The sequence below is a fragment of the Plectropomus leopardus genome, chromosome 16 (genome assembly GCF_008729295.1).
Source record: "Plectropomus leopardus isolate mb chromosome 16, YSFRI_Pleo_2.0, whole genome shotgun sequence".
NCBI classification, from domain to species: Eukaryota; Metazoa; Chordata; class Actinopteri; order Perciformes; family Serranidae; genus Plectropomus; species Plectropomus leopardus.
Window position 1 is genome coordinate 23,125,944 of NC_056478.1, and position 26,128 is coordinate 23,152,071.

A 26,128-nucleotide genomic window follows, 5' to 3' on the forward strand; every position below is an offset into this window, starting at 1 on the left:
AAAACAGACATTAATTCATATGATATGTCCACTAACAATAAAGAGTTTGTTAGTTATTTTGCTGTTTTTTGACTTATTTACAACAGTTACAAAAATAATAAATATGTCTTCTTTCAGTGCTCCATGGACTCATTGCTTTTACACTTTTGATTTAATTTGAAAAGCTCCCACGACAGCCCAAAAAAAAAACATTCCTGAAATGTTACACAACACTTGAAGTTACAGGTTTTACCTTGAAATGGTTAAAAACTTGGGATGAAATGAAGACCTTTGAGTCTGCACAGAGTTTCTCTGAGAAATACAAGCTGATCTGTAATCCGTCAAAGACAGAGCCACAACAAGGCGACAGAGGTATTTGTCTGAGCTGGTTTATCAACAGTTTGTAAATCACAAAATGAAACAATGAGCTCGGTTGCTGGTCTTACATGTTGGTCAATGTTAAATTATTGCAGTTCACCAGGCAATGTTAATTCTGAGGAGTTGTATCAGCTGAGAAATTAGTTTAACTTGACATATAGACCCCTATAGCATTTACTGTAGGAGAAAAAAACAATGTAATACCCTTTAAATTTCACCTGCCATCAGAAAGGGAGAACATTTGGTTTAAATAAATGTACAAAAATTCAACTGCAAGCAACAGTACTGCGCACTACACAATAATTCTCAACAGCACATCAGCGTTACCCTATTGACACACAACTGACAAAAGTCATAGATCTTAAAATGTTTGAAATGTTATCAATAGACCTTCCATGGCATGGCAACAAAATTCGTTAGAGAAGGCCTTGTTTAAAGACGCAAGTTTTGGTCTATTCAAATAACACTGATTTAAAGGAATAGTTCAAAATTTTAGGAAATATGCTTTTCTTTGTTGTCTTGCCGAGCGTTAGATGAAAGGACTGATACCACTCTCATGTCTGTACAGTAAATATGAAGCTATAGCCAGCAGATAATTAGCTTAGCTTCGCACAAGGACTGCATATAGGGGCAAACCATGGATGTATAAAGAGACCTGCATACAGTGTTGGAAACCAAAATTATTCAAATGCTGCGTATAAAAATATGTGGATGATCAGCGCTGCTTCCGCATCATTGGGCCCATGGAGCGTGCGCAGCAGAGACTTCCACCAGCCAAGCTGGCTACTTCCGGTTTAGCACTCTGCTAACTTAAATGGGGATGAAATTATTATTATTATTTTGTTAAGGTTATTTTTTGGCTTTTACCTTTATTTTCATTTTTATTATTAGATATAGGTCAGCTTAAGCATGAAAGGGGGAGAGAGAGAGGATGACATGCAGCAAAGGGCAGAGGCCACTACGGAAATTGGCTTCAAAACCTCCCGCAGTTCCTTTGGGGTAAAACAGCTAGCCTGTGCTTTTTAAATCTCACAATTAACATCTTACATTTTGTTTGTTTAATACACAAGAAAAAACCAAAGTGTAATAAAACAAGCTGTGTGTGTTTTGCTTGGGGTTATGTACTTGCAGAGCACAGCAGCAGTATCTCTCTTAAAAAAACAAGTTAAGTATATTCCTAAAATGTCAAACCATTCCCTTAAATGCACCCAGATTTGGCTTGACTGTTTTTAACGGTAGTTAAGTAGACATGACATTGTTTCAGTGTCCATCTTGTCATTTCAGAAAACCCAAAAAAACTCATTCAAAGTAGCATTCCACACAAGACAAAAAATTAGAAATGCTGACCACAACATATTTATTAATAACATTAAAGGTTAAGTAAAATTGGCTTAGTCTCAATGTTAAAGTGGCAGACACTATATGCTGGCAGAAATGCTTGTCAAAATTATGTTAAAAGATTAATAATGGTCATGTTGCAGAGGTAAATCTATCAAAGCACCTGTGTGTGTGGGAAGTAATCAGACATGAAACTTTGAGCAAACATTACACAATACCATTCACATGATTTTAAATGTTGGCAAGGTGAACAGTATATTCCTTCTGGGCTGAACCACACTGAGGATAAATACAGCCGTGATGAATTAGAGCTGTTAACTAATTAAATTTTATTAAAACTGATACGAACAACATGGCTTTGGGTTGAGAAAACTCTTCATGAAGCCGGCCACCTCTCTGAATAGCCCTACAGTATATACAGATCAGTCAACACAAAATTCAGGACTGTAGCAACTGAAATCCTGGAAACAGAGAGCATAAGCTGGGACAGTAACTCAACAGGGGACCTCTTATGTCAAGTTTAAAAGTCGACATGAGTTGAGACGAATGACTGATTAATCAATGGACAGAAAATCAATCAGCAACAATTTTGATTTTCAATTATTTGAGTCACTTATAAAGCAAAAAATGCAGAATATTCATATGTTTCAGCTTCTCAAGTGTTAGGGTTTACTGCTTTCCTCAGTCCCACATAATAGTGAAATTATCTCTTTGCATTTTGAACCGTTTGTTGGACATAAACAGACATATGAAGATGTCATTTCAGGACTCTGGGAAACTGTAATGGCCATTTTTCACAGATATCTGACACATACAAAGCAACAAATCAAGAAAATTATTGTCAGTTGCAGCATTAACACTGAGCGTGAGGACAATATTTCTCCAGAAAAAAAAAAAAACAGTACCTTTTTTACATGGATGCTCCTTTTCAACTAGACCATGAGCCGAAGGGAACCTTTCAAATAAAAGTGATCTAAAACCATGTTTGAAGGCATCCAGGGAGAAGGGAATAAGAAAAGTGAAAATGTGTGTTTTTGACCAAGTGTATAAAACATTTTGATTAAGTCAAGATCATTTCAAAACACCTATAACACTGATCCAGATTCACTAAAGGTCTGCACAGGAAGGGGCAATAATAAATGATCACAATAAGTTGAGAGAGTGAGAGAGGTGTGATAATCACTAGTGTACAATAAGAATTAAAGAGCAGAACTAGTGAATATGGCCTCTTCTCACCAGTTATAGTGATGTACCTGTATGTGTATCTAATTAGTTTTTCCACATGCTAAATTTACAAGCAAATTTATGCTGAAATAAACACCAACAGCTACAAAATAATCATTAAGAGACATCTGTTCAGTCACTGCTGCAATTATTTTTCAAGGCACATCACTGTCACCATCAAGAGAAAATTTTTCCGTCTTGGAAACTCAAGAAAGCTGTGAAAAGGAGATTTATGGTGCAAAGATGCACAACTTAAAAGAGCTCTTTATGATATTAAGAGTGCAGCTATTGTCCCTTTTACACTGCCGTTTTAAGGCGGGGATATCACACCATAATGCTGCCTCGCTGTTTTTTAGATAAGGTATAATCTCAAAATGAAGGGACAGAGTTGTCTCATCTTTAAACCGTCACGGAAGGTAGTAACAGCACCGAAACGGAGTCTGTATAAACAGGACAGGCAGCAGGATGGGACCATAGGCAGGATGGGTGTGACATTTTGACGATGTGTTATGTGTACGACCCACTACAGGAGATTTAAAAAGCAGCTCTGAGCAGTTGGTGACTAACACAAAGAGGAAGAGCATCAGCCATAAATGTCCACAGATTGGGAAAACAATAAGATTCAGGAGCTTCTTACTCTCTGAGCAGAGAACAAGATCAGCCACAACATAACAGAGAAGGTAAATGTTTGTTAATACCATGTTCATGCCATTTTTATAAAGTGCTGCGAACGTGTATGTTATATGTCACACATATATGTCACACAAGAGGATGCCGTTGTTGTAACCATCATACCCGTCACGCCTCTTTTAGTTCCGCAATGCCAGCATGCTATCTTAAATTACACACTGACGCGGGATGATGTCGCCTTTGTTTGGTTCTGTGTAAAAATGTAAAGAAGACATAACAAAGGAACTTAAGTATCTCTGTGTAGAAAGGGCTTATGAGGTTGTCTGCACATGGCTCTCAACATGGAGGTGGCTCAGCAGAGCAATCAGTGCTAACAACATCAACTATGGTGACAGAACTAATGGTGTTAACTGAGAGGGAACTGGAGGGTCGGCGCTACACTTCAGCAACAACATTATCAGCGGTAACCTCCATATGAGTGCAGCCCAGAATGAAGTCCATTAGCTAGCTATTAAGATACAAACATGGGAATCACATACAAGTGCAGTCGGACCGGCTACCACAACAACAAACAGAGAAGCTTGGATTTCAACACACACACACGGAGGAAGCATGACTTCATTCTCTGCTCAGGACACCATTACTGTATTCACAAAGCAAATAGTGTTTATGGTTATATCCATGCTCCTTTAGTAGATTAGTCTCCCAATGAAATACAAGTGCCTGAAGTTTGCAGTAAAAGAGGGGTGATCCAGTTCTCTTTTTCAAGGGCCACAAATTAATTTACAAAACATAATGTGAATTCAATGAAAACTGAAATGCACTCAAGTAACTGAGGTGCAATGAAATAAAAACATTGCCCTTGCAATGCAGTCTAAGTGAATCTGGACCTGAGTTTATAGATTATCAAGTAACTTCAAAGTTTTACTTCTGTAAGTAAGAGGTAAAATAAAAGAAATTTACACCCTGAACTGAAGTTAAAAGGAAAAAAAAAAAAGTCTAACCATTTGAAATGGCGACGGACCCGCATTCACAAGGTGCATAGACCCAAATGCATATACAAGTTTGACAAACTGAACTGCGGCTTATGGAGCAAACAGCGTTTCAGAGACTAATCGGCCTCGACCAGAGTTATCATGGGCTGGCTGGCTACATGGAGCTGTTGGCTTTGGTCTACCAAGTAGTCCGACTACAACACAAGAAGGAGCACAACAATCTGACAACACGTAATTACATAAAAATGATTATAAAACTTAAATGCTGTGGTTCTTTCCCCATGGTATGGCATCTGTTATGGTCTGTTTTAGTCAAAAGATTACACAGGGGGTAGTATTTTTTTTTAGCCGAGGGCGGCACGCAATGACATATGGGCTGGTACAAGTGTAAAGAGTGAATGCAACCAGAGTTTTCATGTCTGAAAGGTTTTAGACGAGGCAGTTCTTTTATGTTTTGTGGTTTGGGGTGTGGACTGTTTTCCAGTGCTGTACAGTGGTGGGGGAGGGGGGCATGCATCCAGAAAAAAAAAATACATGCATGTTGGGGAGGAAAAGCCTCGACTCTACTCCAGATCCATGCTCTGAATTTTCAGCTCCAGGTTTTGGCTCAGACATTGAACATCGAATACATCAGTCAGGCAGTCACTTCTGCTGCGTCACATCTCCTCCGTTCCCCCTCCTCGCATTTGTGTGTTTGTGTCAAATGTAGTTGCATCCCGATTTGAAAACTTTACTCTAAGAAGCATCTGTTAGTTCTTGCGCCTCCTTTGAAAGAAGAATCTAACCACCACACTTAGCATGAAGAGCTTGTTTGACAGGATGATCGTTCGAGGGTGTTAATGCAACACTGAGCTGAATGTGATTGCTTGTTAACACAAGGACTGAAGGAAGAGAGAACAAAAACGTCCTCCACGCACACATCGTCCTGCTGCTGGCTTCTGATGATGCATATACATCACAAGTGGCATCCAATTCCATACTGGAGTTATTTTAGCAAAACTTTATTTGTTCTTTTTGGAGGACAACTCCAAAAGAAAGAAGTTTAAGAGGGAGAAATGTAAAAAAAAAAAAAAAATTAAAAAAAGTGCTCCTGTTGGTCACAAACGGAGTCAAAAATGGAAGGAGAGTCTGGGACAGAGATAATCCCAGTCCTGGTCTGGACAGTGGATAAATAATGAGGATCCATTATGTTTTTTTTCATCCTTTTATCCTCCTGTTTTTGCCATCTTCTAGCCCAGTGTCACATCCTCACTGGTTGTAATGGGATGACGAGAACAGATTGGTGAGAGTTCAGCCATGTTGCCAAACTATGGATGACTGGCGAGATCCCATCTAGCCCAGGCTAGACCAAAGTATGTGGCAAGCTGGAAAGAGAAAGGGGACTTGATTTTTCAGAGCATTTTCAGAGCCCGGCGAGTGGTTTAATTTGTACGAATACTCCTTCATAACCGAAGTTCCATGGAGGGGGCCAGGAGCCTTTAAGTGCCCGCCTCACAGGACTTGTCCGGTGGGTAGATCAGGTGGGTAGAGCGGTCAGGGGTGAGCGGTGGGCCTGGGCTGGCTGGTGGTTTTGGGCTGGTTGATCTCTGGCAGCAGTCGAATGTGGCTGGATCATAGTACGGGCTCGAAAGGCTAAAGAGGGAGAGAGGTGGGGGGTCAAACTGAGATTCAACTGCAACTGAATTCTTAAATCAGCACATACGGCTTTGCAAAATTATCAACTGGTTGTCCACTAACAAATAGTATATCAAGGGCTGTTATTTACAGAGCTTCTGGGGCTGTAGTAAAAAAAAAAAAAAAAAGTTTTTTTCTTAATTAAATTTTTTTTTCAATGTGTTTGAATATAGCTTCAGATGTCTATCATCATATTCTGACATCATCTCCCTAGAAAAAAAACAATTTCAATTTGAACAAAATCCTCAATCTGAATAAAGTGATTCATTGGATTAAATGAATCAGTTGTCTTTTATTGTATCAACTCTTTAAAAGTCCAGTGTGTAGGATGTAGGGGCATCTATTGGCAGAAATGGAATATAATGTGTGTAACAATGTTTTCATTAGTTTATAATCAACTGAAAATAAAAATTATTATGTTTTTGTTTCCTTACAATGAACAGAGTGAGTCTGCCATGTTGTTTCTATGGTATCCTAGAGTGTACAAACTGAGCACTGGCTGTAGATAAGGCCCTGCAACCTCACCTAGATGTCACTAAATCCTAAAAACTGGACCTTAAGTGAATAAAATGTCATTTGTGGTTTTGTAAAATTGCTGCCCTGTTAGCACAGGTGCATGCCACCCTTTGTGTGTGGAATGTGGGAGAGCAAACAGTGGGGAAAATGTTTTTTTGAAAGGCTTGATGCCAACAAATATGTATTAAAGTAAAGCAGACTATATCAATAAACAAAAATAGATTTAATCATTTTCAAAATCTGCAGGTTTTTATCTCATAATTTTGACTTTTGGACTTTACAAAGCTCGAGAGTTATTCAAAATGTTTGGATCAACACCAGACAGAAGCAATCTCACACAGCCACCACTGGAATGTTATTCTGCGATGGCAGCAGAGTATAAAATTTATATTAGTGTGACCTAATCTTTATCTGAAACTGTGCAGAAATACCAAGTTTAAACTGAATGAAGAGAAATGAAAAAAGAAAATATAAATACTTTTGTTTTTTAAAACGCCTACACGGCTTTTGAATGTTGATTTAGAATTCACATGTCAACATTGTGAATAAAGTATTAACTATTCACTACAGCCCTCAAAGCTTCTTTTATGTGTGTGATGCTTTACTCTGCATATGGATATATACAAAACCTACCTACCTGCATCCACTAGTTGAGGCTCACCTGCACTGTCACTTTCCTGTGGGAGCAGAGAAAGATGTCCATGTTACCCACACTCTGTTAGACCATGCCAAATTTCTACCCTGAGTATCTTTAAACCCAGACGGACAAAATCACTTTAATCATGCAGTTCTCAGCAGGCTTTGGAAAGCTAGTGTCAAAACCTTTTGAATTCAACCAAAATAAAAACAAGAAAAAAAGAAATTGATGATTTCTGATAAACACAGCTAAGGCTAAGCTAACTATTATTTGGCACAAAAAAAACAAAAGCAGTAGACTGATTCAATTATTAAAGCAAACAAAGTCTGTTGCATTTTGTTGTGCAGACAGATGCATATTAGACAACACACTTCTGCAAAAACTTTAGGTGGGCGTATAGTGCAAGGAAACTTAATTCTGAAGCAATATCTGATGCCTATAACACTAATATAATAACAGATGTAACAGGCGTCTCCTTTTCTTTTCCCCCTTTATGATGAAAGCTACGAGCAAACATACCATCTATGAATCAAAATCACAAATCAGAAGATGATGCAGCTACAGTATACAAAACAGTTCAGTATAAAAATGTCAGAGCTACATAAATGATTCCAGCCATGCTCATTTTCTGAATGAGCTACAAGCATATGGTGGTAAAAGACATGCAGGTAAAAGATGACTTGAGTGATGTGATGAATGTTGCAGTACAGTGGTAATTAGACAGCAGACGAGCGGTTTAGTGGTGGATGAGTGAAGAAGCAGTGATGAGCCACGTACAGTCAGACAGGCAGCTGACAAACATGGACGAGCAACACCAGGAGTGAACACAATGTGACACAGAAATCAGACGAGGCGGCGCTTACGAGTCATTTCGACTCTGGCAGGGTCTCTCCGGGGTTTTCTTCCCCTGCTGGACTGGCCGGGGTCGACGACTGGGGCCCAGAAGGTGGAGGCATGGGCATTGGCAGGGGGATGGACTGACTCTGGCCTTCTGGGTTTTCTGCACCCTGATCAGATTTGGGCTGGCCTATGATTACTGTGTAGCCTGTTGGATTGGAGCATGAAAATACGAATCCTGCAGTGTGAGAACATGACAAATCCACTGGTGAAGTTACAGAAAGCTTTTAGGGGTCATTATAGATCTACTGTCAACACTGATGTTGTTTCAACATTATATGACATGAAGTTAATCAAGCTATTAAAAGCAAGAATATGTCACTTTTGAAAAGAAGAAACAACAGAATGAGGAGTAACTGGTACAGAAACCTAAGATGAAAATAGCTTCTTATATCACAATAACACAAATTTGTCTTAAGGACAAGAAAATTAATGTAAAGTCAAATATCATGTCTGTGCTTGACAATGGAGATATTCTTTGTTCTCATGCTGTTTGCTCCACCTTAAAACAACTTGATGCAGTTGATGGTGTATGTTGTAATTATTTTATTATGCCTTATATCTACGTCTATATCTATTTCTTTTGACTTTATCTACTTTTATATTAATTTACCCTTAATTTTTGTTTTTACTGTAAAGCACTGTAGCTTTATTTTGAAAAGTGCTATATAAACGAGTATTATTTTATATATAAAGACGAATTGCCCTAGTATATTACTTATTGAATTTAAAACCGCAACAGATATTCATGAGCCCTGCAATGTGTATAAATTGCTTCTGGTCTTAAGCAACAGGGCTCAGAGATTTTGACATGGTCAAGCACATTGTAACATGTTTTTTTTTAATCCAGAGAAAATAAAAAATGTACTTTTCTTGCTAGAACAACCAAAGTTCCCAGTAAACAAACACAAGAGTAGAACAAGATCAAAAACAACGGATCCAATGCTATCCAGCCCTCGCTCTGGGCTACCTTTTGCACCTGAAGGAAGGAAGAAGCTGAGTTTTGGAATACCAAGATTATTAATAGTCGTAGTATTTCGAGCAGCCAGAAGCACAACATTCGTCCTTTCTTTAAGCTGTGGAAATATCGGTTATCTCCAGGATTGAAAGACTTAACTTTTTCGGTATATGGTGCCCAACTGTCCCGGAATTGAGATGTCTTAAATGAAATGACTGTTGTTGTCTGACATTTTCCACAATCTGCTGAGTTCACACCCTTGTTTTCTAAACAGTGCAACAAATGACGAATTCATCCAGAGCAGTTATAATGTGATTAAAGTAACGATCCCCTTTCTTTTGCTTCTTTCCTTTGTAGACAAAGTGTTAGTCTCTGCCTGTGAGAGAGGCGATGCTTCACACGGTTCACTTTTCTTCATATGCATGTTTAAACACAATTTCTGAAGAACAGAGCTCATCGCTGACAATAAACGTTTACTATGTTACATGTGATTCTGTCAAGGAAAAAAATGAGCAAATGATGAAATGAAGTTAAAAACAGCAAGTTATTTTTAGTCATGTATAATTGTACATTGCACAGTTTCGTCGACTTGTGGGAGCATGAACTGCCTCCTGGATGTACAGTGGTCAATCACAAAGCAAAAATAGAGTGCATCACTATATAAAAGGAACAAACAAAAATCCAGAAGGAGCATATTTACAACATCAGTGTCAAAGACCTTAGAGCCAAAAACTAAAAGGAAATACTCCACCTCAAGCAAAGGTCCTGCATTCAAAACCATAATTAAAAAGAAGTATGTGTAAGGTGTTATCAAAAACAGTAGCTACAAGTATGAAAAGCAAAACTATTTTTTGTGCAGTAAAATGTTTCCTGTCAGGATTTTACCATAATATATGATGTTTATGGGTTAATATTTCCGCTGTATTAATGTGTATCTTGCTACTTGCTGCTGTAGATGTTTAAAGTGATTGTTCGGTATTTTTAAAGTGGGGCTATATGAGATACTTGTATAGTCAGTATATTACACACAATAGCTGGCGGTCGGTGTTCTCCTGGTTTGTAGAAACAGAAGGGGTGCCCCGCTTCAAAAATTCTGAAATATCCCTTTAAGGGTTGTACTCATTTGAACTCCTTCCTGCTTAGTTTAATCTATAGCATGGTCACCATGTATCTCTGAAAAGTCAACTCTTAATGGTTTCAGGAATCAGCCCTGTTTTCAGCTTTCTGACGATGCATATTCCAGCTAATCCCAGATGCTTTTTATACCGTTTTTTTAACTTAATAAGTTGGAGAATTTTCTCAACGTGTGAAGAAGCCACTCCATCGTTCAGTTTATCACAAACATTAAAAATCAACAAATCTGGAGATGCATGGTTTTGTCTAGACAGTAACAAGTAACTAAAGCTGTCAGACAAATATAGTCAAGTAAAAAATACAACATTTACCTCGGAGATGTAGTGGACTTGAAGTGTAAAGCTGCATAAAATGGAAACGCTCAAGTGAAGTGCAAATACCTTGAGTTCTTACTTGAGTACAGTGCTTGCGTAAATGTACTTAGTTACTTTCCACCACTACCATTACTATATCAAACACCCTCTCACCTCCATCCTGCTCTGCTTTGATTTGGGCCTCCAGGTCCTCAGGGTCGACATACTGGTAGTTTTCATCATCCTCAGGTGGTTTACATTTCCCGCAGCAGAAACAACAGCAGCAGCAACAGCAGCAGCAGGTGAACATCGTGCAGCACAGCACCAGACCCTGCAGAAACGAACATGTAGATAGGATAATGTTTAAAAACAATTTTTTGCAAGAAAACATGGGGATCTAATAAAGTGCTGGGACGATACTTTATTTAATCCTCTAAAACAGATAAGAAACATAGTTCTGTACAGTAAATTTTGCTGGCATATTAAGGACTCATACATGTGTGAGAGCTATGTGGTAAAAGTGGAAGGTATTTATATTCCTGATTTCTAACCGTTATACATTTTTTGTCACCCAGGGAAAGAGAAAAGACAAACTTTGGAGTCCGATTTTCAATTTTAGTGATCTGATTCTTACACAAGAGCTCTTAGAGGAAAAGAAACGCCCCTTTTGTGCTGGGAAATCCAAAAAAACACACTACAAACTATACCTGAACTATAGTATCTGACACAATAAACGCTTCATAAAATGTGTTTGTTGTTGGCTTATTATACTGGATAGAGGTGATGCTTTTATTGTGTTAACAATACAAATCAGGGCTGTGCAAGTAGAAAAAATTGTAGCTCACAAAAATGCCCATAACTAATATGACCTTACTGAAACAAGGCCCGCAAAATGTTCCAATGTAGCACAAACTGTCACTTATTAATGCATAAGTTGCAGCTTCAAATCCACAGAGATTGTATACAAACCAAAGCACGAACCTTAAACCACCACTTGGACATAAGGAAGTAATATTTGACGCTCTCCTCTCCGAACTGCTCGGACACGTACAGGCCCATGGAGCCATACTCGTCATAGATCTTCCTCTTGGTCTCATCATTTAAAATAGAGTTGGCGTTGTTAATCTCCTTAAACTTCTCCGCTGCCTCCGGGTTGTCAGGGTTCTTATCTGGGTGGTACTTCAACGCGAGTTTCCTGACAGGAGAGAAGAAGAAAACACGGGAAATCAAATGAGGTTAAGTAAAGATGAGCAAGCGTGCTTAAGTGCTTGAGCTGTCAGTATGGCTGTTTTTTATGGCGCCTGCCTTAAGAATACAGATGAAATTTAGCAATTGCGCTAACTCCGGCATATTGAAATTGATGCTTACTGCTGATATGTTGATTAATGTGCATTGTCCTAACTCAATAAACTGAATAAATAAATATAAAGTGAAGGAAGGAGAGGTAAGCTGAGGTTGAGATTTTATTTGATTATTTTTTAGGGTATATTCATCTTCAGTTTTTTAATAAGCAGCAAATAATTATCTTATTGTCTATTAAAAGGAGATTTTTCGAGTCTAAAACAGACAAAAATAATTTTATGATAAGTTCCTCCACCAGTTTTGAACAAAGGACGTCAAGGTTTTAAATTTACATGGAGAATCACACTGCAATAACTTATCAATAAATGAATGAGTCAGGAAGTTAATGTTGAACTGAAACCATTATTTGTGTAATCTATTAGCTGACTGACAGACAATTCATCAACATCTCAATTAAGCAAGACAAAAGAAATAGTTCTGTGGCTGCACAAAGACAGACATAAATACAGATAGACAAAGTAAAATGAAATAAAATAAAATAACATAGATGTCAAACTAAAATAAGAATAGAAGTAAAACAATAAACACAAGCAATTAAAGACAACATTGCAACATTAATCAGCAACTGTTTTCAAACTCAATAAATTATTAATGTTTTTAGTCTTTTTTTTCAGCAAAAAAACACAAGATTTCCTACTTCCTGCTGCCTTTTTAATGCTCTTTAGCAATATGGCTGGTAAAGAAATGTCTCTAAATGATTGCACCACTTATGAGAAACATTTGCCAACAGTCAGGAACAGTATTACACAACTTAAAGCAAAGGAATTAAGGAAATGCTTCAAGTAATAATTACGATGTGGTCAGCCAGCCTACTCTGAAGAACCTAATCCTTTCTGAGGAGATGTCTCAGTTGGAGTAATAATTCAGATTACTGCGTGCTCAGACTGCTTACCTGTATGCTTTCTTGATGTCCTCAGCTGTCGCTCCTTTCTCCAGCCCTAGAACCTTGTACACACTCTCCCCAGCGGTTGACATCTTCCTTTGGGGGCGGGAGGGGTTCGGTTCAGCCATGGCTCACCTCTGTTATCAGCAGGAGAAAAAACATCAGAGTGAAACATCATGTAGAGATTTGTTTATTTGTTAGGACCCCTATTAGTCTAGCGTAATGGTTCCCTACTGGTCCAGCTACTGGGTCCAGATTTCTCCACAGTCATTATGGTGCAATATGTTGAAACCTGGGGCATATCTAGGATTTGAGGACATGGAGGGCTTAGCACAGACCTCTTTAGGAAAAATAAAACATTTTTGGGGTAATTTCAACAAACCTTTGGTGATTTTTTTTCCTTTAAAATGTTTTGGTGATTATTATTTTTTTTTTTCAGATTTTTGTTTTTCTCAAAGTTTTTAGGCATTGTTTTTTTCTCTAAAATGACACCATTTATCACAGCCAGAAAGTTTAAAAACAGGATTGTTGTTGGAGTTTTACATTTCCGACAGTCCTTCAACAGGTGTCTCAGGGAGGCTAAAGGAAAAAATATTTTAGAGTCACGGTCGTGACTCGTGAGTCACTTGTGGTCCATTCAGAGTGAACCCGCGACCCACCAATGGCAGTCGCTGCCCTACAACGCTAAATCAGAACCACTTGTGTTGGCAGAGCTAAAAATAAATAAATTTTAAAAATACACAATTAAATACACAACCAAATCATAATCTAATGGCGCCTGTAGAACTGTTGTGATTATCTTCGGCATGCAGCCTGCGGCCTCGTTCCTACAACCAAATCACAGCCGTGATGAAATACGGTACAACAGCACTCCCTCTGATGTGATATTGCTTATATAACATGTTATTAAATGTTGCTGAGGGATTATAGATAAAATATTACAGCTTATTGCTCTGTTGCAATCCTTAGCACAGTCGAAGTTTAACAGCGAACCCCAAAATCTTTCTTCAACTTCCAAGCACTTGCAAATATAACTTAGTTTTCTGTTTTTCTGTCTTTAGCGCTATTTCTGTATAGTTCTATTGTATTGCCTATTTTATTGTTCTTCTTTAAATATCCATCTGTTTATGCATTTTCTATATGTGCAGTATGAAAGAGAGCTACAATTACATCACTGTGCAATTAATCAAACCACTGCTCGGATCAGCACTGGGTATTAGCCATGGCTCAGGTACTGGTATCTAGATTAAAAAAGTCAAATTGGTGTCTAAGATACACAAACAGCCTGTTAAGACTTACATAAACCACAGACTACTATTATTATTACCATTAAATGAAGCAAGAAATTTCAGCTCCTACAACAATAACATATACAACATAACACAATAATCATTGTTTCTCTCTCAAAGGTTTGGATGCTCAAAATAATCAGGAACAACCATAATAAGAGGAGTGAGAAAACATGTCTCTCTCCCTCCAACTGTTAACACAGACCAGGATTACAATGTTAATTCCCTTATTGCACTGCAGTTGTAAAAGGGGTTTCTCATAAGCCTACAGTATTGACGAAACAGCATTGGGAGCCACATTTTAATAAGCAAAAGACTTCCTCTTCTCCATGGTGTTTTTATGTGCAACCAATCCTGACAAGTGAGCTATGTGCTCTGTCAAAGATGTTTGCCTTACAGACAAGATTCATTTTGTTCTGTGCGCCATAACTGAGTTAAACCTCTGCTATCAGACAATCGCAACAACTGATGGAACAGCTCACACTCTATATAGGCCCTAAATACGTTTTATTTTAGTATTAACCTAAATCCAGGGCAGAGAGCATAGTTGTTTCCTCCAAAATTGAGAAGTAGCCTTAATTGTAGTCTGTTCAGTTAGTTTAAATGCCTTTATTTTTCTGTTGATTGATTTATGAAACATTTGGTGTATAAAACATTTAAAAATGTTAAAATATTAATGTTCATCAAGGGTTAAAAAAAGAAAGCTAAAGGCAACATGTCTCAATGAACATTTGTTTTTCTCAAACATATTCAGTATAAAATGATATTAAAAACAGAGAAAGCAGCTACATTCAGCAAATACTTTACATTTAACATCAACAATTCATCAATTTTCAAAACTGTAACTGATTCATTTTCTATTAACATTAGGTTTAATAACATGCTTAATTGAAATTTTGGAAAGAAAATGTTTTTCACAATTTCAATATTAAATCAGTACCTTCTAATGGTGACATTTCTTTGGTGAAAACACTAAAAAACTCTGACATGGAGGAAGTCCATAGTGAGGATATGGAGGGAGTTAATTTTTTGGAGAGATGTCTTATTTTGGAGGAGGGGGGGGTCATAGGGAACGTTTTCTATTTTCTTTAGTTAAAGTTAAATGCAGTAATAAATGAGTCATATAATCAAAGTTCGATTCAACTACATTGTGGATTTTTTAAATTTCTGTTACATAAGTATATAATTATTTCTTATTATGACTTATTTCTATCTGCATATCTCATACCCCTACACTTCCATTCCCTCGTAGAATTTGGCAACCCTAGATACACATAAAGACACCTTTAATCATATTCATAATCACCACTGTATCATAACTGGAGTTAATGAGTTACAGTACAATAGCTTGCAATTAGTGCTTTACAATTAAAATACACACTACAACAGGATTTCTATTAAACTACAGCTACTGTACATAGAAGCATGAGCGCGCACACACACACACACGCGCACGCACACACGTGCACACACACACACGAGCGCACACTCACACACTGACTCTTACTCAGCCACACAAATAATGCCGCTCGGGTCGTTGACTAAAGAAGATTACATTTTGCTGATCTTACAGATTACTCATCCAAGTCCATGTCAGAGAGGGCCAATGTCCTGGTCAGACTGGGGATCGACAGCCCTGCGTGCGTGCGCACGCACGCACACGGACACACACACACACACACACACACACACACACACACACACACACACACACACACACACACACACACACACACACACACAACAGACAGATCTATAGATGCCGTGTTTGATACAGTATGGGATGGAAAAAGTACGGAGAGACAGGAGGAATCATAGGCTGCTTTAGGCCAAAACGCTCCTATTAAGCATTCCCACTGTGTCACTGTGTCCTCTGTCACACTTTAACATAGAGGGAAAAAAGCCTTGAAGGTAAATAAATATTAAAAAATAAACTAAACATTAGACGTCTATTCACACAGGACCGATATTACCAGACATGTTTTCTGGCATATGCTAGGCAATTTGCTTTGGATTTTTTACTTTAGATGTTAAAGTAGGCAGATTTGCAGAGGATTAAAAACTCAGATGACCTTTGCAATTATTACAAATCCCCAGCTAATGCTAGAAGCTGTGTGAACGGAGCCTTTGGTATTTCTGCTAACCATTATTAATTCATCTGCTCACTGAAATGTAAACGCACATATTCATGTCATTAAGAGAGACATGTTGTAGATAAGGAGCATCGATCTGGACCAAATATTATTGCTCATCTTTGAGTGTAACTGTTGGTTATGTATTCCCAAAACAGTATACAGATAGAGGTATTGATCATTGAAGTTGGAAGCAGTTAAGACTGGAGGATGATGGCATGGGTTATGGGCTGAAGCAAACAATTACTTGCTAGATTAATCTTAAAATCAGGCTATAAAATAGTGTGAAACATGCTCACAATTTCAAAGAGCAGCAGTCAGCGTCTTCAAATTTCTTTTGGTTCTGTCCTACCATAAAAGTCTAAAATGTTCAACTGTAACAATGTTAATGAATCCCATTAAAAACAGATAAGAATGGGGTGCCCCATGTACAAAGGCTACATCCTCACCACAGTGGCCGCGGGTTCAATTCCAGCCTCAGTCCTTTGCTGCAAGTCATCCCCTCTTTCACCCCCTTTCACGCTTAAACTGTCCTATCAAATAATAACTGCAAAATGCCCCAAAAATAATCTTCATAAATAAATAAATAAAATATAAGCAGGCAACATACACTTATCAATAACATCCAAATAATCAATTAAATAAAGTCACAAACATCAGTTATGGGTTGTGAGACCTAATTAGGGATGCCCCGATCCTGATCCAAGTCATTTGATATTGAGTATTTATTGATACCAAGTCCCCATCTGATACTTGTATTTATCTGGAAAACACAGCTGCACAATACACTGTTCAAATACTTCAGCGTTATTCAAATCAATCCACTGTATCTGCTTGACAGCTTAATAACTCTGAAACGCAATATAAGAAAAATGTCTGCATTCAAACTGTTCCTTGAGGGCTTTTTATTTTAATAAAATAACAAAGTAAAGAAACGAAATGTGTCTTCAGACACTGCCCTCAAATCCACTTAGCGTAACAATGTAACAAAGGTACAGAGCTCTATAAAAGAGTAATATAATCACAGTTCCACCTCACAGCAGCGTTATAGCTGAACTGAAACATTCCTTGTCACAACAAGTAAAAATCTGAGACAATAAGGCTTACTACAGCATTACTGTAAAACCAAACAAAAATTTAAATTCCACTTATAGCCACTAATAACCAATCCCAACACACTAAAAAAATGCATTGATCAGGTCCAGTACTGATCCTTCTGATCCAAATGGGACATTCCTAGCCCTAAGAGTGACACTGTTAACCTAAAGGATTATCCGCAGACTAAAAGGTGTAGAGGAGGGACGGAGGAAAGATCAGTTTCATGGTGGTACTGACAGTCATATAGACATACTGTGACAGACCATCAAGAATATGGATCCATAACGGGGTCAACAAGCTTTACGTTCAACATGAACTTGGCACATCTTGGTTATCAGATTTCATAGTAAAATCAGTGTGTTACAGGCCGCTTTGTGTTTACGTGCAAGCAGAGTAACTGCTCTCACATTATTCTCTGCATTCTCAGTCACACACAAGCAATACTTCACTTTGTTCACATGCAAACTATTTTTAATCTGCTAAAACAAGATCCCTGACCTGAGGGCATATTTTGGAAAACCATTTCTAACATCCATTGGTGGTCAGATAGCTGATAAAACCCCTTTTTTTGTCACTTTTGTGCTTTATGGTAATTTTCGCTTTAATGAGAAACATTTCTCACGCTTAGCCAGTGCAACAGAAAGCAGCTTTGCCTCTATTGTCTCTCCTCCAATCAAGTTGAAATCCTCGTGTTGTAAAAACAAAAGTTCAGCTCCGCACTGCTTATGCTTTTGTAATTTCACGAAGATGGGTCTTGTGAGCACTATTTTATTATTCTCTTGCCAACTAAAGATTCAGGTAACTTTTTTCAGATGGCTAATTTGGCAAAATGGCAGCTACAGATTTAAGCTCACAATTGAGTGCATTCACTTGACGGGTGCAGAGTCTGTGACTAATGACAGTGTCCTCTGTCTGGAAACTATGCAAAAAAACCATTGTGGTAAAAGAGACAACAAATATTTAACTAAATATGTACAAATTAAAAAATAAAAAAGCAAAAGAAACACTTTAAATAAAATAATTAGGGTGGAAATTATCTGTTGATTACACAGAGGGTTCAATCATTTACATGGATTAAAGGTTTTGGGGTGGAAAAATGTTTTAAATGACATTCTTCGGACAAAAACAAATATTGTGACAGTACACAATAAAAATGATTGTTGGGGGTAAGTAAAATGCCTATTAGTCTTAACTTATGTTTACGTAATAGCTAATTATTAAGTCTATTTAAAAATGACAAGTTAAATGAAAACAATCTTTCTAAATTTTTATTTATTTTAATAATTTTTTAACATGTTAAAAAAAAAAAAAAACAGAACTCACAGATCTCCTAACTTAATCATTAAAAAAAATCGCCTTTGTCATGATTAAGTTAAGTCAGACTAACTTGGTTTACTAAGGTTGCTAACACTTAAAAATGACAAGTGGAATTACCTTGTTCTTTCTAAGTCACAACAACCTCACAAAATTAAGTAAATGCAGCTAAATTTCAGGTAAACTTAACACTTAGATATAAAGTAAACATAAATTAAGATTCATAGTTATATATAGTTTTCTTTTTCAAGGCAATCTGTATCTATGATTATTTTAAGTAAGATCAACTTGTCAGATTTTACAGCGTACACCACTAAACTGCTGCATGAATTGCACAAAACTGAACAAAAATCCAGTCAGTCTCTTACTGGGAATAAACCCTGTAAACATGAGATCAAAAAAGGCCAATATTTTCTCCACGATGGACACGCTGCAGGCCCAGATGGCATGCCTGCTGAAGCCAAGAAAGCTGATGTAAATACTCCAAATTCAACAAACATGCAGCACAAACCATGTCGGGCAGTCTGTCGAGAGAGAGCAGGTCCATAGAGGATGGCTTAGCTTTAAAACTTCAAGACCACCAGGCAACAGAGGCCTGCACCGATCAATCTGCCACCCTGCAGCTCGTCCGGGAGCAATCGATTGAGGCGGGTCTATTAAGTTAATTAGCTAACTGCAGTCATTTGGTGCAGACTATAAAAACTGCCTGGGACGTATGCAAATAGTGTAATTTATCAGGCAAACAGGACTGATGGTATGAAAATGAAGGTAACACAAAACCAGCCTCAGTACAGCTGGAGACAGAGAGAAAGAGAGAGAGACACACACACACAGAGTCTTTTGTCTTCCTTTCCAAATATTTGTCTGTGACTCTTTTGTACTCCAAGATTTATGAAGTGCAGATATTTATCTAACTTTAGCCGCTATTCAGCTGAAAGGCTGTCAGCTGAGAGATAAAAGCAGAAAATGAGGGAGGGAGAGAACATTTAAAAAATGTGGACAGGTTTTCAGTCAGAAAAGTAATATAGAAATTGTTATGTTTTCTATAGTCTTAATAGAAATAATATAGATTTTAAAGTGCAAGTGTATGACATACTCAAACTTCAAGCTTGCTCAGCCATTCAACCCGAATCAAGTATCAAGTCTCACAAATCTGTGGAAAAAAAACAACCTCATTTGCTTAGAAGAAGAATCATTTTGCCAGTTTACCAAAATCACTATTAAAATAAGATCTAAATTAGATATATATATATTATATAGGGTATTTCCAAACCAGCAGAAAAATCAATTTGAGCATAGACAGAAAACAACTTCTTCTATTACTCAGGTCCATAATTAGCAGTACTTACATGACCATTTTTAATGGCTATTATTAGAACAGAACATTAAAGACACTGAACTCTTGTCTTTGTGCCAGCTCAACAAGACATTTTCTATTACTTGAGACAACCATGCTTGTCAAAACCCACAAATAAGGAAAATCATGTGAGGACCGAGGGCGGCACTGAGAAAAGTATCTCCCTGTGAAGACAGCAACTTTTAAGGTAGACTCATACACTGTTACTCTTAAAATAATCCCTTTATTGTTAAAAATAACAACAGTCTGTGAAAGTGCTGCATGGTAACTATGAAATGACAACTGTCAAGGCCAAGCACGCCAAAAAATCATACAAAAAATGTTTTGCCAGATAAGTTAAACAATTACTTGATACTCCTATCTGATGACTGCACTACACCAAAACAAATCCTTTAAATGACAACCCAAACTGTCCACTATGACAAGAATTATGAGCATTAGTTTGAGGAGATTCATCATAAGGACCTAAGAGAGTATGACAGATAGGGCTGAGCGATATGGAGAAAATCAAATATCACAATATTTTTGAGCAAATACCACAATGTCGACATTGTGACGATATTGTAGGCTTGACTTTTCTTGATTTTAGAAAATATTTACACAATGAGATTTTTAATATATAATCATCAGTGATGTGGATATAAAGAGTGAATGGACAAAGGCAGATAACAGATCAATCTGTAAAACCAGGGAAAGACAACACTTACAATGTTATGGTCGACACAAAACTTTGTTTAAATGCCTTTCAACATCGTATACAGCAACTTTTTTTTTAATACATTTAAATGAAAATTTAAATAAAAATGAATAATTAAAAATAGCTCCCTGAGGTTTTACAAAGTAAAAGTTCCTCCCATGATGAGACTTTCTTTGCAGTGTTTAATTAATTAATTCCATTGAGTCACACAAGCCAAATAAAGAAATGCCACTGTTTGTTCAGAGGTTGCAAAAAGTAGGCTAACATTTATGTATTTATAGACAGGTATGTATTCTACCTGGCGATGTGCACAGTGGAGCCTCCCAGGCAGACTTCACTCTCAGGCTGTGGACAAATCCTGCCTCCATCACAAGCAGACTCTATCCCATCTGCGACTCTAACTGCAACACTGCTTCGGTTTATGGTAAAAGGTGCAAAGTCAAGTGTAAAAAAACACAACAGTTTGCACATTCGGTCGGCAATCAGGCCGACTACGACACCAGAAACACACGTTTAACCATCTCATGTCAGTGCATCAGCATGCTGCTAACTTTTAAAACATAACATGCCGAAAATAAAACGTTTAACTGTACCACAGAAAACAGTAGATGCTATACAACAAGCACCTTCTTTTGAAATCATGCCAGGAAGCACACCAAATCTGAGAGAAATCAGAAGTCCAAACTTCTGATTTATAGCAGGATAACAGTGCAGTTTATAACCCAAATGATCTGACTGACAGAACATGTTGGAGGGAAACAGAGCATCACCAAAAAAATCTCAATTTTCTTCATTAGGTCACTCGATCTCGTCTGAGTGTAAATGCAAACACTGGTGGACTGTAACTAAAAACACTACTCAAGCACTGTATTTAAGAGCAGTTTTGACACACTTGTTCTTTACTTGAGTAGTACCACTCTCTGCTACTTTATACTTCTATTCCACTACATTTTAGAAGTATATACAGTACTGTGCAAAATCTTAAACCACTACAGATTTTTTGTTTAAGAAAAGCTGTAATGAGGACATACATTCATTGCTTCGTGTCTTTATGAAGACACAAAGGATACAGAGAACATGTACAATGTTTTAAAACAGCAAAAAAAGTCAAAACTTAATGGCTTCTTCTGACTGAAGTCAGTATTTAGTGTGAAACATAGAATCATACAACCATAACAAAAGGTAGTTCAAACAATATTGAGCTTTGGACATGTCCTGAATGCTACCTGGTGTAAACACACCAGAGGATTAGTATTGTAAATCTCACATTGCCTGCCTCAGAGAGTTCAAGACATGCTAAGAGGAAATGGAGGTCACAGTAAATATTTGCAACTTAAGCCTGATGAGGTTGTTTTACTCTGAAATATTTGCATTTTTAATACTGTGTACTGGTTGTATTTTAGTAAAAAGACTACTGAGAAATAAATATGTACGGTCAATATAACCTGGCTAAAATAAAGTTCAAAGTGGCCTATGACTTTAGCACAGTACTGTATATTGTACTTCTTACTCCATTCATTTGATACATTTAGTTACACATTATTTTTCAGATTTTAAGTATTCAAACTAAATATAAATCAACTTATAAATCATGATGTGTGTTTAAGGATGAAGCTCAGCTTTCCCCGTGGCTGGGGTGTGACTTCAGCTTTCTTTTATATCATGACATTTTCCAGAGATATTTTAACTTGAGCCTCCCTGGGTGACTGGAGAAAAATGTATGACCCTCCCTACACCATGAATAACCATCTTTGATAACTTTGGTTATGATAAATGGTGTGATTTTGGAGATTTTCATAAGAAAATACACAACCCTATTGTGGTTTTGGGGGTTCTGGGAGTATTTGAAATAAATGCATAAATACAACCATTTAAAGTTGAATGTATCTCTCCTAAGCCAAATCAAAAACACATCTCCCTTCCCAGGGCTTAAAAAAATCAAATTTAAAAAGTGCCTCCCTGTTTTACAGCACCCTCATCCCTCTTATAAATAACAAACAGTCCCTTACATATTGATGCATCAATAATTATAATCCAACAATATAATATGATTCTGAAAAATTTGCATTATGAATAACCTTGATCATGTATTACCTGAATGAATATCAGTTATAGCTTAAGTTATATTTTTTATTCATTTTTAAACTGTAAAAAAAAATCTTTTAAAGAAGATGCTAGGATTATTAGAACCCCCTAATCACTACCATCCCCAAACAGGGGAAAATTACCCCAAAACTATATTTCATAATCATAACAAATTTATAACAATATAATAAAACCAATACATTTTCGTGTTTGCTTTTCACCTTTTGTTGTGGTTATTTTATAACTTTTTTTTCTTTACATATGCACAAGTTTTAAAGCGTTAACTAAAAGATGTGAAGTTTTCTTCCATAACTCCTAAAGTCAGGTGTTACTGTTGGGACAATGTTATGGTTTTCCTCAAGTTTCAGCAGTTTAGATGTGACATTACCAAATAAAAGCATAACTTCACAGACAGGTGACTTGATGAAGTTATTATGGCGTGTGGTGTTTTGGGGATAACGGGCCGGTGTAACGGGAGAAGGAATGCCGCGTGATTGTCGTCTGTTTGTCCTTGTGGAGCCCTAATCCTTTGCTAATCTCCCTGCACATGGAGAACTACTTTCTATGTTACATCCTGCCATTCATAAATAAATGTTACAAGAAACATTAATAAAAAAATATCCACCTCATGACACTTGTTTCGTCTTGCTCTGTCAGCAGTTGTCTCTCTCTGGCTGTCTTCATAACCCGAATAAACTGTCACACTGGCCCCGGGGCTGACAGGTAGCTAGCCGTTAGCTAAACTAACTGTTAGACGACACATGAAACATTTAACAACTTAAAGTATTTGTATTCAAGGTAAGTCTTCGTGAATAAATGTATAAAATGTCAGGTAGTGTTCGTGGCCCGTTATACTAGGCTGCCTGTTAGCCAAAAGTAGCTCCCGACACCGCTGCAGCGTGAGGACAAAGATACACCAAACTGCATTTAAAATTCTGCCACTTTAGTATCTCCTTAATTGCATTTGAAACATAAACATTGTTAAAATGGGCTGAAGATATTTTGCGCATAAGCAACAATTCAGCGTAGAAGGAACACACGCATGGAGCTTTTATTTCAACACAAGTGCAAATCCCCACCAGCAGTCCTTTACAATTTTTCGCTGCCACCGCCCTCTCATTTAGTGTTACACTTGTTCAAATACATTTTAAATGATGTTTTAACACATGTACAAACTGAATGTGTACCCTAAAGTCTAATGAGATTTTTGTTGAATTTATTTTTTTGTCTCAAGGTACTCGAGCTATGCTACCTTTGATGAGAAACATGTCATTCTTAAATGGACAGATTTTTGAATGGAGTTCGGCGTACGTGACCACAACAGCTATCCACGGCTAGCTAACCTCATGCTAACTGATGTAGTGCTGCCGAAATACCTTACCTTGTGCGAACTGAACACTGTATATCTCGCTGTAAGGTTAGCTGGATCATAGAGGCATCCGGTTTGATGTCTTATCTCGCAACTAAGGGCTCGTGTTAGCCCGGTGGCAGAGGAGCGCTAGCCTGCTGTGGCCGCCGGGTCGCCCCTTCGTGTGTGGGTCTGTCTGCACGAGAACACGCGCTGTTATTGGCTGGTTCCTCCTTCCAGGAAACCGAGAGGGAGAGGATGCTGCTTTCAAGGTTTCCTCCAAAACCCACCTTTCAGGCTCATAAAGCTACTAATAAAATCAGATGCTTTTTTATTCCACAAATTAATCGCCACAGAGCAGATATGCTACAGCTGAAGAACACAGATGAACAGAAGAAGTACCCAGCGTGTTGTTTTTCATATAAATTATTCATCAAAAGCTGCAAATCTCCATGCTATCAACAATAAATTAGCCTATGCATCTGCAGATATCAAAAGAGATTTAAGATTAAACAAAGCATTAAAACATAGACACATAATATTTCCCGAGGATGTCTGAAAATAACATGAAAATACACAACATTTAGAGCCATGAGGAGCTTCCTTAAACGTGCCATAAATTCCCACAGGAGCAAAACTTTATGACATACTTATTTGTTGTTCTTGTAACCTCCCCTTGTCAAAAATATTTAAAACTTTGCTGAGTCATTCATGCACCCTTGCGAATTAAAAAGAGTTTGGATTTTTCTGATAGTTCTTGAATGCAGCATTTATTGTAACCCCACTTTTTTGTATCATCGCATGCAATTTGACTATTAAATTCCTCTTCCTTACCATCAGCGCAAATTTGCATTTAAATTGTGTTTTTTAACTTTGTATTGCACACATATGACATTCCTCTGCCTGTAAGGCCATATTTGATTATATGACATTTAAGGGGAACACTGCCTGAATTAAAAGTTCCAGTATTATTCCCACAGCCGCGGAAAGTTCAGTCAGTATTTGTGCAAATGAGCTACTTTCTGTCAAAGCCAGAAACCAGTGAATTAAGTCTCAAATTTGTGATGTCATAAGGTGTAAATTTTAGAGCTGCTCCACTGAAACAAATGAATAAGAGACTCTGGATTCACAGTAAGTTTATTTTCTTTTTAATACTGAAATGAGCCTTATTTGACTGTAGAGTTTTTGGCTGTGAAACAGATAATGTCCTCAAATACCTATTTCCCTGGCTGCTCTCAGCATCAGAACATCTTTAACCATTTATTGTTGATAGAGCGGCTCCAGACTTTGAAAACCCATTACATCACAATTTTAAGTTTTAGCACTCTAGTTTTTAGATTTAGAAGAGAGTTGTTTATTTTTTACTAATATTTTTGGACTACTTAAACTATAGGAATGATGTGTGATTTTTTTGAAAATGGGCATAGTTCCCCTTTAACCTCAAGGGCCATGAACTTTCCAGAGCTTTCAATGATCTTCATCGGCTGATGGGGTCACAGCTCAGTTGCCAGAGTCCACAGCTCCAGGAAAAGCCAATAAGTGAGCTTTGAGTTACAGATTTTTTTTTTTTTTTTAAATCCAAACAATTTCCTTGTCAAATAAAAACAAAACCCATTTTTTTTCTTTGACCATTTCTATAATTTGGTGCCAGATCCAGCTGATATCTGGAATTACAATCACACCAAAAGTAGAAAAAAAAGCATACGTAATCAGAAAATCTGTTATCTCTATTGATTGAAGATGTATTGACGAAACATGAGCCACAATGCTGCCAAAATAAGGCTCAAGTGGAGCGTGTTAATAAGCAGAAATGGAAAAAACAACAACAAAAAAAATAATTTTTGAACGAGAATTACTTATATCAGTAAAAAGTTTTTAAAAAATCTGCACAACACCTGGTCAACCTGGAC

General features: G+C 37.3%; 1 protein-coding gene across 3 annotated transcripts; it reads right to left on the reverse strand.

Moving 5' to 3' along the window:
* Positions 1-1,241: 1,241 nt before the first annotated feature.
* dnajc5ga (DnaJ (Hsp40) homolog, subfamily C, member 5 gamma a) lies at positions 1,242-24,396 on the reverse strand. 3 transcript variants are annotated; one of them, XM_042503289.1, is made up of 7 exons: positions 24,252-24,396; positions 12,908-13,035; positions 11,635-11,848; positions 10,828-10,984; positions 8,235-8,416; positions 7,372-7,411; positions 1,242-6,176 (listed from the first exon to the last, which is right to left on the reverse strand). In XM_042503289.1, exons 2-5 carry the CDS (start codon positions 13,024-13,026, stop codon positions 8,238-8,240), a joined length of 669 nt encoding a protein of 222 aa, XP_042359223.1. In that variant the 5' UTR covers positions 13,027-13,035; positions 24,252-24,396; the 3' UTR covers positions 1,242-6,176; positions 7,372-7,411; positions 8,235-8,237. The 3 variants fall into 3 exon arrangements, with proteins under 3 accessions (XP_042359223.1, XP_042359222.1, XP_042359224.1); XM_042503288.1 differs by having other exon boundaries at positions 8,235-8,446; XM_042503290.1 differs by lacking the exon at positions 8,235-8,416.
* Positions 24,397-26,128: the final 1,732 nt, after the last annotated feature.